Source organism: Moschus berezovskii, chromosome 14 (genome assembly GCF_049115385.1).
Source record: "Moschus berezovskii isolate FMDL1 chromosome 14, NW_MosBer_1.0, whole genome shotgun sequence".
In the NCBI taxonomy this organism is placed as follows: domain Eukaryota; kingdom Metazoa; phylum Chordata; class Mammalia; order Artiodactyla; family Moschidae; genus Moschus; species Moschus berezovskii.
Genome location: NC_142473.1, coordinates 10,115,739 through 10,132,500, shown reverse-complemented (window position 1 = coordinate 10,132,500; position 16,762 = coordinate 10,115,739). Strand labels below are relative to the sequence as shown.

The 16,762-nt window shown below is 39.6% G+C and overlaps 1 protein-coding gene across 2 annotated transcripts in view; it reads left to right on the top strand.

Moving 5' to 3' along the window:
• The first annotated feature begins 9,366 nt into the window (after nt 1-9,366).
• CFAP300 (cilia and flagella associated protein 300) overlaps nt 9,367-16,762 on the top strand; it is a 30,692-nt gene continuing 23,296 nt past the window's right edge. For both annotated transcript variants that reach the window (XM_088843438.1, XM_055422884.2), the window contains exons 1-2: nt 9,367-9,552; nt 9,757-9,838. In XM_088843438.1, the coding sequence (XP_088699564.1) occupies nt 9,443-9,552; nt 9,757-9,838 (192 nt within the window). In that variant the 5' untranslated portion in view covers nt 9,367-9,442. The remainder of the gene's footprint in view (nt 9,553-9,756; nt 9,839-16,762) is intronic.

The window sequence follows — 16,762 nt, the reverse complement described above, 5'->3', positions numbered from 1 at the left end:
CATTGGAGTTGGACTGTGAAGAAAGCTGAGCACCGAAGAATTGATGCTTTTGAACTGTGGTGCTGGAGAAGACTCTTGAGAGTCCCTTGGACTGCAAGGAGATCCAACCAGTCCATCCTAAAGGAGATCAATCCTGGGTGTTCATTGGAAGGACTGATGCTAAAGCTGAAACTCCAATACTTTGGCCACCTCATGCAACGAGTTGACTCACTGGAAAAGACTCTGATGCTGGGAGGGATTGGGGGCAGGAGGAGAAGGGGAAGACAGAGAATGAGATGGCTGGATGGCATCACCGACTTGATAGACATGAGTTTGAGTGAACTCCGGGAACTGGTGATGGACAGGGAGGCCTGGCGTGCTGTGATTCATGAGGTCGCAGAGTTGGACACAACTGAGCGACTGAACTGAACTGAACTGACATTGTTATAAAGGTTATGAGGGACAAGTATGTGTTATGAGCAAATAACCAGGAAAACCAATATAACCAGGCTGTCAGAAAGGTCCCTCTAGGGAAGCAATTAATAATTCGAAATGTGAAGGATACATAGGAAGTAGTTAGGCTGAAAGTAAAAGGAAGAAAAGTGTTCCAAGCAAAGAATATACTTTTTACCAGGCCCTGAGCAAGCAAAGAGCTTGGCTCTTTCCAGACCAACAATCTCTGAGTAGGGAGCCCAAGAGGGAGGTGAGTAATGAGGCTGAAAATGAATACAGACCACCAGGAGTTGGATTTTACCTAAGGGCAACATAACTGTGGTGTCAGAGAAGACTCTTGAGAGTCCCTTGGACTGCAAGGAGATTAAACCAGTCAATCCTAAAGAAAATCAGTCCTGAATATTCATTGGAAGGACTGATGCTGAAGCTGAAGATCCAATACTTTGGCCACCTGATGCTAAGAGCCGACTTGTTGGGAAAGACCCTGATGCTGGGAAAAATTGAAGGCAGGAGGAGAAGGGGACAACAGAGGATGAGATGGTTGGATGGCATCACCGACTTGATGGACATGAGTTTGAGCAAGCTCCAGGAGTTGGTGATGGACAGGGAGGCCTGGCATGCTGAAGTCTATGGGGTCATAAAGAGTTGGAGACAACTGAGCAACTGAACTGAATGGACCCATTAAAGGATTCTCAACAGTGAAGTTTTAGAATCTGATTTATTATTTTCATAAGCTCAATCTGGCTGCTGTGTACAGAATGGAGGTCAGGATGGCAGAAGTGAAAGAGGGAGAGGAGGTAGGAAGCCTTGCTGATCGTCATCCAATCAAAAAGATGGTGGTGGCTTAAACTGAAGTGTCAACAGTGGAAACTGGAGAGAAGTGGTTATATTCTATATTTAGAAGATTATGAAATGTAGTGATGAGTTTGACATGGGAAAGGATAGAGAGGGGTAAGACAGGTATGGTCAAAGATAAGGCCTAGGTTTTTGAATTGAGCAAATGGGTAGACGGAAGTTCAGAATAACTTGAAAATAAAAGAGGATAGGGCCAATGGATGGATATTTCTAGACCAGCATTTCTCATTTAATGTGTATATGAATCACTTGCAGAATCTGATTCCATAGGTCTGGGATGGGGTCAGAGATACAGCATTTCTACAAGCTCACAAATGATGTCAATGCTGTTTGACCATCACCCACACTTTGAGCAGCAAGACTCTACCAACCTAATAGACATAGGGTTATAAAACTTTTATTTAATATCACTATTTCCTAAGGAAGTGGAAGTTGCTCAGTCATGTCCGACTCTCTGAAACCCCACCGAGAGTCTATTGGATTCTCCAGGCCAGGATACTGGGGTGGGTCATCGTTCCCTTCTCCAGGGGATCTTCCCAACCCAGGGATTGAACCCAGGTTTCCTGCATCACAGGCAGATTCTTCACCGCTGAGCCACCAGGGAAACCCAAGAATACTGGAATGGGTAGCCTATCCCTCTTCCAGCGGATCTTCCAGACCCAGGAATCGAACCAGGGTCTCCTGCATTGGAGGTGGATTCTTTACCAACCGAGCTACCAGGGAAGCCCATTTCCTAAGGAAAGGAGATTTTAATTACAAAAAATTTAGAAATAATTTAGAAATAAAGAAGCTTCTTTCATATGAAGGGATTTAATTTTATGAAAAAGTATATCATGCTTAGTTTGTTCATTTGGCTACAGACAAAATGGAATTTTTTATTATGAACTGACTTTGAATAGCCACTGATCTAAACAAAGTAACTTATTGATAAACAGCATTTTTCAAATTTCAAATAGTTGTGATCACAGTTACTATTTCATTCCTCCAAAGTAAAAATTCTATCCTTATTTATTAGGAACACACAACCACTAAAATCAACTTAATATTGTTCTTGGCTACTAACTGTGTTCCATAAATCTTTTCACATCATTAGAATCATAGAAAATTCATACCAAGTAGAATTATAGAAAAAACATAAGTGCTATTTTGACACATTGATATAAGCTGATATTAGAATTAGCTCTCTCCTCAATTTATTGAATGTTTTTAAGTCAGACTTATTTGAGGTCAAATAGATGTGTACTGTAAATTATCAGGTAAAAGCTGGCAGTTTGGCAACCTTAAACAGTGACAGAGGATAAGTAAATGATCAATGAAAAGACTAGATTGAATTTTAGAAGAATAAGAGGAACTAAGCAGAGTTTATGCACATGAAAGACAAGATAACATGGGCTTCCCAGATGACTCAGTGGTAAAGAATCAGTCTGCCAATGCAGGAGACCCAGGTTTGATCCCTGGGTCAGGAGATTCTCTGGAGTAGGAAATGGCAACCCACTCCAGTGTTCTTGCCTGGAAAATCCCATGGACAGAAGAGTTTGGCAGGCTACAATCCATGGGGTTCCAAAGAGTCAGACATAACAGAGCAACTGAACACACACACAAGATGAGAAGGACTGTTCAATAACTTTCAACTAATTTGTAAGAGCTTTGCAGGTAGGATCAATATTTCATATATCTTGGAACTCTCATAGTGCCTAGTAACATGCACAGTATGTGCAAACTAGCCAAATGAAAAGAATGTAAAACTTGAAAGAATAATAACAGCTAATGACCAAATAATAACAGCTAACTTCCCTGGTAGCTCAGAGGTTAAAGCGTCTGCCTGCAATGTGGGAGACCAGGGTTCAATCCCTGGGTTGTGAAGGTCCCCTGGAGAAGGAAATGGCAACCCACTCCAGTGCTTTTGCCTGGAAAATCCCATGGACAGAGGGGCCTAGTGGGCTACAGTCCATGGGGTTGCAAAGAGTCAGACACGACTGAGCGACTTCACTTAATGACCAAATATCAGGACAATGGTAATGTTTTTCTTAGCGATCTTTTACAGTTACATGAACGCATGAGAGCCAGCAGTAATAATTACACATTCATAAGGTTTCCCTCGTAGCTCAGTCAGTAAGGAATCTGCCTGCAATGCAGGAGACCTGGGTTCCATCCCTGGGTTGGGAAGATCTCCTGGAGAAGGAAATGGCAACCCACTCCAGCATTCTTGCCTAGAGAATCCCAAGGACAGAGGAGCCTGGCAGGTTACAATCCATGGAGTCACAAGAGTCGGACACAGCTTAGCAACTAAACCACTATGGCAACAATTTACAATCCAATGAAGCAAAGTTCATGTTTTAAGGATGCAAACTGAGATTCATAACAATTGATGAAAAACTATAAGAAGCTAAAGGAGAGAAAAGCAATAATTTGGTTTTTCTAGTAGTCATGTACAGATATGAGAGCTGGACCATAAACAAGGCTGAGAGTCAAAGAACTGATGCTTTTGAATTGTGATGCTGGAGAAGACTCTTGAGAGTCCCTCAGATGGCAAGGAGATCAAACCAGTCAATCCTAAAGAAAATCAACCCTGAATATTCATTGGAAGGACTGATGCTTAAGTTCCAATACTTTGGCCACCTGATGCAAAAGGCCAACTCATTGAAAAAGACCCTGATGCTGGGAAAGACTGAAAGCAAAAGGAGAAAATGGTGGCAGAGGATGAGATGGTTAGATAGCATCACTGACTCAATGGACATGAAATTGAGCAAACTCTGGGAGATAGTGAAGGACAATGGAGCCTGGCATGCTGCAATCCATGGGGTCACAACTTAGCGTACACAACTTAGGGTACACAACTGAGCGACCGAACAACAAAAACAACAAACCCAATGAATTTCTAAGGGAGAGCCACAAATTGAAATATATCAACTCAAACCTTATTTCCTATATATGCAAACTATATAATGATTGATATTCTGTTCTTAGAAGCCCATGTGAAAATAGCCATTAATATTAACTACCACACACTGGAATTTTAAGTGCCATTCACTGTGATAAGCACTTCATGCAACTCAATTAATTTAATCCTCATGATAATACTATAAAGTAAAAAAAAAAAAAAAGTTCAATTTATAGATGAGGAAACCTAAACACTAGAGCGAGAGATTTCTGACCACTCACTGTCCATGCTATTAACACAGTTAATACTGAGACAGAGTGGGACCCAGGGCTGAGACCCTTTGCTGTAGTGTTTACACATACAAGCGTCTCCTAGAACAGAATACAAAGAAACAATAATTGCATCTAGTCCCAGTTGGGGCAAATTATGAACAACAAGATACAAAAAGGCCAAAATCCAGCTTCCATTTTTGAGGTGCAGAGAGCAAAAGCAGGGCACTGTAAATGATCCCTGCACACAGCACCACCTAGGGGGTGGGCAGACCACCTAAGCCGCCCCCTCTGGCCTGAACTACCCATCAGCTCCACCCTCACCCCTTTTCAGGGACCAGCTAGCAGCCCCTCAGGGAGTGAGCAAGAGCATCTGTTACTTGTTTTTATTTCCTTGAACTGCAGCAGAAGTCCCAGTAAAGCCTTGTCTGAATTCCTTGTCTGGTCTCTTATCAATTTATTTTGATTAAAGAGTCCAGGAAACCTGATCAGTAACAACTTTGAAAATAGCAAAACTGATAATAAAAATAAAGAAAAAACAAACCATAAACATGCATAAAATTAAATACAATATGAGAACTGTTTTGTAAATATGGGAGGGTTTTTTTTTTCCTACATAGACTTGTCTGGCCAAGGCGCCTTAGAGTGTGTCAATGAAATTCAGACTGAAAACATCTTTTTTTCTGGAAAATCTCCCTATGGAAAATGTTATTCACTGCTCCAAGAACTTGAAAAATTATAGTTCTGGGATCATGGGTATTTCTGTTCTTTTTGCTTACTTATTTTTATCCTGTGTTAAACATGTTATGTAATTTTTTAATAAAGGAAAAACTTAAAGATGATTGTGTTTGTGCTTAGCCTGTCAGGGTTTCTCCAGGCAAGAATACTGGAGTGGGTTGCGGTTTTTTCCTCCAGAGGATCTTCCTGATCCTTCTTCAAGGATCAAACCCAAGTCTCCAGTGTCTCCTGCCTTGCAGATAGATTTTTTTTACCTGCTGAGCCATCATGGAAGGCCAGGTGAATGGGAAATAAAAATAAAAAAATACTGTCAAGACTAAATTAATAAAGGTTGTATAGACCATATACCGGAGAAGGCAATGGCAAGCCACTCCAGTACTATTGCCTAGAAAATCCCATGGATGGAGGAGCCTGGTAGGCCGTAGTCCATGGGGTCGCTAAGGGTCGGACACGACTGAGCGACTTCACTTTCACTTTTCACTTTCACACATTGGAGAAGGAAATGGCAACCCACTCCAGTGTTCTTGCTTGGAGAATCCCAGGGACGGGGGAGCCTGGTGGGCTTCCGTCTATGGGGTCACACAGAGTCGGACACGACTGAAGTGACTTAGCAACAGCAGCAGCAGCAGCAGACCATATACAAATCATGCATATTTAAGTAACAAATGACAACTAGAAAACTATCAATTTTCAAGTAAATACTGAACGTAAGACTATACAGGCAAAGTATAATCACTGATTACAGGGTTGAAAAATGGATGAATTTCACCAACAACACAAATAAAAATGACTTACTTTTGAGTAACGCAAAAGTAAGCAAAGAAGTTTTTAAATTAGCATCTTAAATTCAAAATAAGCATATCTTTACTTTTATTTGAGGAATTTTTAAAAAACACAAAAATCACATATATCAAATCTCATCATATTTTACACTTTAAATACATGCAGTTCATTGTAAGTTGGTTATACCTCAATGAAACTAGAAAAACCTAGAAAAAAATGAACAGATACACAGGCTTAGGTCCTATGGAAAATGTTTTTATAAAATACCAAATTCCATATCGAATAGTACTTAATCTCTTTGGAAAGATGTTTCCAAACAATCAGAAACATAAAAATTCAAAATAGTATATGATCAAATACTTGATTGTCTAGCAAGAACCAAATCTATACAAAGTCAGACAGAAGTATTAAACAAATTTCTTCATGAGATGATATTTAATAAAGATTTTAAAGAAAGTATGGAAAAGTTTTTCTCATTGAACAGTGTGGAAAATCTGCATCAAATTTATCTGAAGTGCATATTAAAAATAAAATTCCTACGCACCATGCAAGAGTTGTGGAATCTCAATCTCTGGTGGTGAAATCAAGGAATCTACAATCTGATACCTCCTCTAGGAAACCTTTCCAAGATGAGTTGAGGTTTTCAAAAGTCTCATTTACTGACTGATATGCAAAGATTAAGGGCAGGAGAAGAAGGGGACGACAGAGGATGAGATGGTTGGATGGCATCACCAACTCAACGGACATGGGTTTGAGTGGACTCCAGGAGTTGGTGATGGACAGGGAGGCCTGGCATGCTGTGGTTCATGGGGTCACAAAGAGTCGAACATGACTGAGCGACTGAACTGACTGACTGACTGACTGACTGATGCAAAGACTGAATGATTTTTGTAGTCATGCAAGAAAATCTTAAGGGTTGAACATGGCTACACTCCCAAAGTAAATATACTGAGTTTGGGCACTATTGTGTAGGATGTAGAGTTGCTCTGCAGAAACTTCTAAAGCACAGTGAGATTCTCCATAACTTCCTGGTACTTAGAAAACAAAGTCCTACTGAAGAGCTGGGGCCTGTCTCAACACACATTCAGTCTCCCCGTCAAGACATTTGCTAGATTTCAGTGCTCAAGAATGTAGGAAGCTGAAGTGCAAGCTCAATACCTCTGAAAAGAAGACCTGAATGTTCTCATTTTGGGGGGCCCAGAAGATAAGGATCTATTAGATTTTCAATCAAGCATGCTCAAGGTATAGAAACAAAATAGACAAGACTGCACTTCAGTCCTACTAAAACTAAAACTCAGCCTTGACCCAATGAATCCCTGATTATATTAAAGTTATTGGCTAAAGCAAATAGTGAATACTTTCTGATGGAAGATATGTCTTCTGAATCTCTTATGCTTTTCAAATACACAGAGTTGTATCTAAAACAAAAAGTTGTTAAATGTGTGAGAAGGCAAAGAAAAACAGGCAGAAGAAGTAGATCCAAAAATAATTCTTCTATTGAAGCACTCAAAGGTTTAAAAATAACTTCAATTAATGTTAAGAAAAATGTATACTAAATGAATTAAAAATGGAGACTTAAATAGAATAAACAAGATTAAGATGAACATTTGAGAAATAATAAAATATCCAAAATTGAGAATTAAGCAGGAAAGATTAGTGAACTCAAAGATGGATCAATAAAGGGTAAAAAAGATGAAGCACAAGAAGGCACAAAGAATTGAAAAAGATGTAACAGAAATACAGGAAACAGTTAAAAGTTCTAATATACAAGTAATTGGAGTCCAAAAGAAAAGGACAAAGCAGAATATTTGAAGAGAGAACAGCTGAGTTTGTAAAAACTGATTAAAAGAGATCACTGAAAGAATTCAAGAAGCTCATCCCAAACAGGATGAAAACACAAGACACACACAAAAACATACACAAGATACACACACACACACACAAACAAAACGGAGAGAGAGGGAATAGCCAAACTGCTGAAATCAAAGGCAAAAAAAAAAAAGACACATTGCTTTGAAAGGAGCAACGCTAAAAATAATGGCTGACTTTTCAACAAAAATTTGGAGTCCAGAAGGCAATAGAATACATACTTAAAGTGCTGAGAAAAATAATTGTCAACTTAGAATTCTGTAAAACCACTCAAACATGAAGATAAGCACACTTTCAGAAAACAAACTGAGAAACTTAATTATCAAAAGACTTGAATTAAAAGAAATACTAAAGGAAGATGGTCAATTTCAACGAAAATCCCGTATTATAAATTCAGAACTGCTAGAAGGAATAAGAAAAACGCAAAGGGTAAATATACTAGTAAATATGAAATAATATCCACTGCTTAAAATAACAGTAAAAAAATAATGTATTTTGGACATTTTGTAGAAGTAAAATATTGATCACCCACAACAAACAAAAGTTAAAAAGTGAATAGATTTTTACCTGTTTTAAGGTTCTTATTTGAAACATGGTTAAAGTGATGACTTACGGTGGTATGAAATAAATCAAGTAGTAATATTTTATCTCTAGAGTAATCATTAAAAGCTACACTAAAACATATAATTAAAAAGCTAAAAAGGAGAAAAATGAAATAACAAAAATATTATTTCTTCTTTCTTGGATCAAAGGGAAAAAAGAACAGAAATACAAAACAACAAACAAGATGGTAGGCTTAAACTCAACCATATTCATGACAAAGAAGGACTAATATAAATATTTAGAAGACGACGGTTAATGAAAACAATAAAATCAACAATGAAGACGAATATTGTGCGTGCGCGCGCGTTTCCCTCCCTCTCCTACTTCTGTTGGCTGAAAATGGAATAATCAAGATTATGGAGGCCTAAGGGAAAAGGAAAGGGAGTTAGAAGAGGTGGCAAAGAACGACATCCTGTCATTTCTCAGCTCTTTCTGATACACAACTATTAGACAAAACAAAACGACAACAAAACTACACATACGAAACGCAATTTTCATTACAAAATCAGGAATATGTTTCTACTAAACAGCACATTGTACTGTAGTGTATTTGGAAAAATTTTTTTAGCCTTCAGATGTAACGTTCAAACAAACAAAAAAAGCCAGAGGGTGAAACAGTTTCCCAAGTAATTATACAGACATCTCTCTTGAAAATAATTAGTTCAGAATAACTTTTTCTTCACAAATGGTTGAGTCACTAAACTTAGACGGCTATAAATTTAAGATTAGAGGTTTGAAACTAAGAAATTAACCCACGCGGAGTAATTATCATTAACGGTTGAATCCAACAAGTGTGTACTGGCGCGGCGCATTTTCTCATCCGCAGACCCCTAGTTTCCTCCTCCGCCGGCTCCGCGGACGCCTTGATCGCAGTAGAGCCGGGCCCCGCCGTGGCCCCGCCCCCGCCGTGGACACGCCCCTCCGTGGACACGCCCGCCCCCGCAGCGTCGCCCACCCGAGGCCGCCGCGTCGCCTTGGAAACGGCCCCCAAGTCTTCGCAGTGAGGACCAAGATGGCGGCTGGGGAGCCGGGCGATTTGGGAGTCTACAGTTTCAGATTCCTGCCTCAGAAAACCTTCCAGTCTCTGAGCACCCCACAGACTACCAGCCGGCTCCGTCAGTGGTGAGAGACCGAGGGGCTCTTCTCTCTGCCCCTCGGCCTTCTCGACTGTGGAGGCGGGGATAGGGCGTCGAGGCGGCCCCGTCCTGAGTGAAACCCGGAGGCAGCGTTACCCTCAAGAAGGGCGGGCTCCGTGGGTGGGACGGGTGAACGTGCTGCCCAGAGGGTACCACCCCGAGTTGACCGTCCTTCTCTTCTCTGCCCCAGGTCTATGCTGGGTAGAATCGAGGCGCAGGCGTTCGGGTTTGACCAGACGTTTCAGACTTATCGCAGGGATGATTTCATTATGGTTGGTATGGAAGTTGGAGCGTTCCTTGAACCAGTGCTGATGTTACATTTTTTTTTTCTACTTTGGCATAGATTCTGGTGAACACGGCATTATTCTGTGACGGCGTTTTCTTGAAGTTTGAGAATGATAAAAAGGTTCAATTGATTGTTTAACAGGAACTTTTATGTTTTCATCACCATAAATTAGCTCATCTTCAGTATGCCACCATAGAGAACTTTTCAATTTTGGAAAGTTAGTCTCCCTGGAAAATCGGTCTCTTTTTTAGTAGGCAAACCTCATTTTAAAATATTATCCAGCTTTATCACCAGCTTTATTTACTAGTCTTAGCTTCAAATTACTTTTGGTAGTTTCTCAAAATTAAATCTACCCTGTGAGAAAAGGCTCTATTAGCAGTTCCACATGAAGAATTTCAGAAAAAGTTTTAAGCAGTGACTAAGTTATTGAAATAAATCTTTAGCTGGTAGAGGTGGCTGCTTTGAAAGGGGAAAACGCATTTGAAAGTACAGATTCTAGTGTGTTGACTGTATTTCATTAACGTTATTTAAAATCCTAGGGGTTTTTTAGTCCTCAGTTAAATGGAAAAATACTTTTATTGTTTGTGATATTTTCTTTGCCGTTCATGTCCTCAGGCATTGACTGTAGTGTATAGTTGGCATAGTTTATTCACTCATTCACAAACACTTCCTCAGGGCCTACCACGTGCTAGAAACTTTGTCAAGTAGTGGGGATGCCAGAAGGAACAAGACAGGAGCCTGGCTTTCAAGGATCTTACCGACTCCTGGCAAGACTGCCAATAAATGTAAAAAATCAGATCATCTCATACTGAGTGATAGTGCAGTGAACAAAATATTCATCTAATTAACAAACCAAAATATTTACTGTGAGGGTGTATTAGTTTTCAAGGGATGCTGTAGGGAAGTACCACAAACTGGGTGGCTTCAAACAAGAGAAATGTATTATCTTTCAGTTTTGGAGGGTGGAGATCCCAAAATCAAGTGGTTAACAGGGTTGTGCTCTCCCTGAAATCTGTAGAGAGGAATCCTTCTTCACCTTTTTCCTAGCTTCTCATAGTTGCCAGCAATCCTTGGCATTCTTTGGCTTGCAGCTGTGAAGCATGAATCTCTACTGTCAAAGTCCCTTAGCTCTCCTTCCTTGTCTCCCTCCTAGCTGTGTCGCTTCTCCTTTTATAAGAACACCGGCCATATTGAATTAAGGGCCCACCTTATTCCAGCATAATCTCACTTTAAGTGTATCCACAACAACCCTGTTTCCAACTAAGGTCACTTTCCAAGGTCCAAAGGGCATGAATTTTGGGCAGGGGGCTGAGGGAATACTGTTCAACTCTGAAATGAGGGTAGATTATTTAAAGTCTATTTCCCTTTACCTCAGATTGTGTTATAATGTTAATATAATATGCTACTGATTATAATATTAATGATATTTCTCATTCAGCTAGATTTTTATAGTTTTTAATGTATTTTATTTGTGCCAGGACTGGCTCTCAAATTAATTTTTTTTTAAAGATCATCAGTGTTTTAATTAACTGAATTTTAGAGTGCTGTAAAAATTTTAATATAAGTCATTTATTCAACAAATATTTGTCGAATACTTACTGTATCCCTGCTGGGAGGTGTTAAAAAGACATATTTATCCTAATTTTTTTTCTTGTGAGTAGGCAGTATTCTTATATTTTAATATAAAGAAGTATATTCATACAATCATTAATTTTACTCATGCAGCTAATTTGGAGGAGATAAAGCATTGTGGCTGAGAGCATGGCCTCCAGAAGGGGATTTACCTTGAAGCTACTGAATCTTTAGGACCCCTCACCAGCTCAAGCTCCTCACTCACAGAATCCCCTTCCAAGGAACTATGAGCTACTCCAGCATCATACTCACATGGTCATATGTTTTTGGAATTTTTCAAAATTAAATGTTTTGTATTCTTAGTGAAGGTGGCTCAGTCGTGTCTGACTTTTGCGACCCCATGGACCCATGGAATTCTCTAGGCCAGGACAGTGGAGTGAGTAGCCTTTCCCTTCTCCAGGGCATCTTCCCCACCCAGGGATCAAACCCAGGTCTCCCACATTGCAGGCAGATTCTTTACCAGCTGAGCCCCAAGGGAAGCCCTTGTGTATTCTTAGAACCCCTAAAATTGTACATGCTTAAGACACTACAGAAGCTGGATCCTCCCTTCATTTGACAGACAGATAGCTGTCTGTCCAACTCTGCTGCTTACTGGCTGTATGACATTGGGAAAGTTATTTAAGCTTCTTCAACCTTTGCTTTCCTACAAAATTGTCACAGTGCTTAACAGTTGCTTTCTGAATATGAAAATAATGCTGAATATATATTGAGATTATTGTGAAGGTTGAGTGAAATAGAAAAATATTTAGCAAAATGCCTGGCTCATAATAAGTGCTGTTATTGTTACTAACATTTGTATACTACTTTACAAAATGTTTTCCCAAAGCAGTAATGACTCCTGTGTGCCAGATTTAGCTTTCAGCACTTTTTATCCATTTATCACTAATCTTTACAACAATCTGGTAGATTTGGTGTTTTGACACCCACTCTACAGCTGAGGAAACTGAAGCTCAGAATGACTAAATAATTTGTGCAAGCTTGCCCAGCAAATAGCAAAACCTAGATCTTTTGGCTCCAACTTCCTTGTCATTTTGACTACAAAACCCATAACTGAGCAAAGAGTGCTGCTTAAAGTAGGATTCCAGATTTTGAATTTTCCCTTAAAATTTGGAAACAAACTAGGTTTCAAAGTTTGTAAGGTAGTAAGTGGAAGGAAAGAAGGAAATATTCATCCAGCAAATACTTCTTTAGTTCCTTAGTCTGTACAGATGAGCAGGACACAGTTAAAGAGGGAAACAGACAAAAAAGTGCATTGTAGAATGAGAAGCTGTGTAATATAAAATGCACAAGGTACTGCAGTGGCACAAAAGAGAAAGTGGTCATTTTTGACTGAGGTGGTTAAAGGAGGGTTAAAAAGGTTAAAAAAGTTAACCTTAAGAAAAGGTTAAAAAAAGTGCCCTTCCAAAGGATAGGGCACTTGAACTCTGGCCTGAAAGATGAGTAGGAGTTTGTCAGGTAGACAGAGTGGGGTATTGTTAAACAGGTGGGTGGGACAGTACTTTTTAAGACTTCCTGTGTCATGCAAAGGAGTTTGGTCTTTATGTAGCTGAAGAGTTGCTGAAAGGTTTTCAGCAAAACAGTAAAATTTAAAGTAATGAGATCACCTCGCAGAAGTATAGGGGGTGGATTGTTAGAACTAAGTCTGGAAACAGACTAAATTGGAAACTTATCTCCCAGACTGTATATGGTGGTGCCCTGAATTAAGACAGAAGCCTTGAGATTGCCTGGAGAGATGTTTCTGAGACAGGTAGTACTCAAGGACTGATAAGATAACTGACAGGCAAAGGATGAAATGTAGGATGACCAAGTTTTCTATGTGGTTGACTAGCGTGAAAGGTTTAAATGTATAGAAAATGGGAAAGAATAAATAACAAAAATGATTTCAGTTTCAGGCATGCTAAATTTGAGGTGCATCCAAGTGCCAGTATCCTAGATAGTTGAATATAAGATCTCACTTTGAGTCTCAAGAGAGCTCTGTGCTTAGAATATAATGCTGGCATTCTCGCCATGGATTAGCGATAATGACAGGAACCCTCCAAATTCACTGCAAGGGAGCGCCTCAGTTTACAGAGCTTCCTGAAGGTCTGCACAAAGCTTCTGCTTATTTCTCATGACCAGACTCTGCATATATCTCAGGATCACTTGCCACAGAGATTGCTAGGAAGCGTAGACGTTTAGCTGAGCACATTGCTGTTTCAAATAAAATTGAGATTCCTTAAGGAAGGAGAGGTGATATTGGGTCAGAAATCAGAAGTCTGCCAGATATATGATACAGTCAGATATCTACTTATATTTCAAATGGGTGTCATCTAACATACATTTAAACTGTTGTTATATAAAATGTTAATTTAGAAATATGTTTCTACTTTTCACAATTACAGTCCAATTCTCACATCCATACATGACTACTGGAAAACCATAGCTTTGATTAGACGGACCATTGTTGGCAAAGTAATGTCTTTGCTTTCTAATATGCTGTCTAGGTTAGTCATAACTTTGCTCCTAAGAACGAAGCATCTTTTAATTTCATGGCTGTAATCACCATCTGCAGTGATTTTGGAGCCTAAAAAAATAAAGTCTGTCACTGTTTCCACTGTTTCCCCATCTATTTTTCTCATGATGTACTCTGCATATAAGTTAAATAAGCAGGGTGACAATATACAGCCTTGATGTACTCCTTCCCTGTTATGAAACCAGTCTGTTGTTCCATGTCCAGTTCTAACTGTTTCTTCCTGACCTGCATACAGATTTCTCAAGAGGCAGGTCAGGTGGTCTGGTATTCTCATCTCTTGAAGAATTTTCCACAGTTTGTTGTGATCCGCACAGTCAAAGGCACTAGTGTAGTGAATGAAGCAGATGTTTTTCTGGAACTCTTGCTTTTTCAACGGATGTTGGCAATTTGATCTCTGGTTCCTCTGCCTTTTCTAAATCCAGCTTGAACATCTGGAAGTTCACGGTTCACGTACTGTTAAAGCCTGGCTTGGAGAATTTTGAGCATTACTTTCCTACTGTGTGAGATGAGTGCAGTTGTGCAGTAGTTTGAGCATTCTTTGGCATTGCCTGCCTTTCTTTGGGATTGGAATGAAAACTGACCTTTTCCAGTCCTGTGGCCACTGCTGAGTTTTCCAAATTTGCTGGCATATTGAGTGCAGCACTTGCACAATATCATCTTTTAGGATTTGAAATAGCTCAACTGGAATTCCATCACCTCCACTAGCTTTGATTGTAGTGATGCTTCCTAAAGCCCATTTGACTTTGCATTCCAGGATGTCTGGCTCTAGGTGAGTGATCATACCTTCGTGATTATCTGGGTCATGAAGATCTTTTTTGTACAGTTCTTCTGTGTATTCTTGCCACCTCTTCTTAATATCTCTGCTTCTGTTAGGTCCATATCATTTCTGTCCTTTATTGAGCCCATCTTTGCATGAAATGTTCCCTTGGTATCTCTAATTTTCTTGAAGAGATCTTTAGTCTTTCCCATTCTATTGTTTTCCTCTATTTCTTTGCGTTGATCACTGAGGAAGCCTTTCTTATCTCTCCTTGCTATTCTTTGGAACTCTGCATTCAAATGGGTATATCTTTCCTTTTCTCCTTTGCCTTTTACTTCTCTTCTTTTGTCAGCTATTTGTAAGGCCTCCTCAGACAACCATTTTGCCTTTTTGCATTTCTTTTTCTTGGAGATGGTCTTGATCCCTGTCTCCTGTACAATGTCAAGAACCTCCATCAAAGTTCATCAGGCACTCTATCAGATCTAATCCCTTGAATCTATTTGTCACTTCCACTGTATAATCATAAGGGATTTGATTTAGGTTATACCTGAATGGTCTAGCGGTTTTCCCTACTTTTTTCAGTTTAAATCTGAATTTGGCAATAAGGAGTTCATGATCGGAGTTCATGATCGGAGCCACAGTCAGCTTGTTTTTGCTTTGTCAGTTTGTTTTGTTTTGTCAGTCTTGTTTTGCTGACTGTATAGAGCTTCTCCATCTCTTACTTCAAAGAATATAATCAGTCTGATTTCGGTATTGACCATCTGGTGATGTCCATGTATAGAGTCTTCTCTTGTGTTGTTGGAAGATGGTGTTTGCTATGACCAGTACGTTCTTTTGGCAAAACTATTAGCCTTTGCCCTGCTTCATTCTGCACTCCAAGGCCAAATTTGCCTGTTAATCCACATATCTCTTGATATCCTACTTTTGCATTCCAGTCCCCTAAATGAAAAGGACATCTTTGGGTGTTAGTTAGGTCTTGTAGGTCTTCATAGAACCGTTCAGCTTCTTCAGAATTACTGGTTGAGGCATAGACTTGGATTACCGTGGTATTGAATGGTTTGCTTGAGAAAGGAACAGAGATCATTCTGTCGTTTTTGAGATTGCATCCAAATACTGCATTTCAGACTCTTTGTTGACTATGATGGCTACTCCATTTCTTATAAGGGATTCTTGCCCACAGTAGTAGATATAATGGTCATCTGAGTTAAATTCACCCATTCCAGTCCATTTTAGTTACTGATTCCTAGAATGTCGATGTTCTCCCTTGCCATCTCTGGTTTAACCACTTCCAATTTGCCTTGATTAATGGACCTAACCTTGCAGGTTTCTGTGCAGTATTGCTCTTTATAGCATCGGACTTTACTTCCATCACCGGTCATATCCACAAGTGGGTTTTATTTTTGCTTTGGCTCCATCTCTTCATTCTTTCTGGAGTTATTTCTCCACTCTTCTCCAGTAGCATATTGGGCACCTACCGACCTGGGGAGTTTATCTTTCAGCGTCCTATCTTTTTGCCATTCATACTGTTCATGGTTCATTGCCTTTCCATACATGTTCATACTGTTTATATCAGAATCTTTGTTATTACTCCTAGTTGGGGATCAAAAATTCCAAAAACATGTCAGCTTTCTTAAAGCTATCTGAGATTCAGAGAATCCCTTCTAATGTGTCACTGGAAATTCTATAACAAACCCAAAATAACATTTGTACACATTAAGGCAGGCTGTTCTTGTGTTTTTTAAGAAAATTCATTCTTCAGGTATATAATTATGATTTCAATAACAACTATTGCTTTATTTGAGGGGCCTTTTGTTATTGTTGTTCAGCTGCTCAATCATGTCCAACTCTTTGTGACCCCATGGACTGCAGCACGCCAGGCTTCCCTGTCCATCACCAACTCCTGGAGCTTGCTCAGGCTCATGTCCATCGAGTTGGTGATGCCATCCAGCCATCTCATCCTCTGTCGTCCCCTTCTCCTCCTGCATTTATATCAGTGTCTATATCATTTA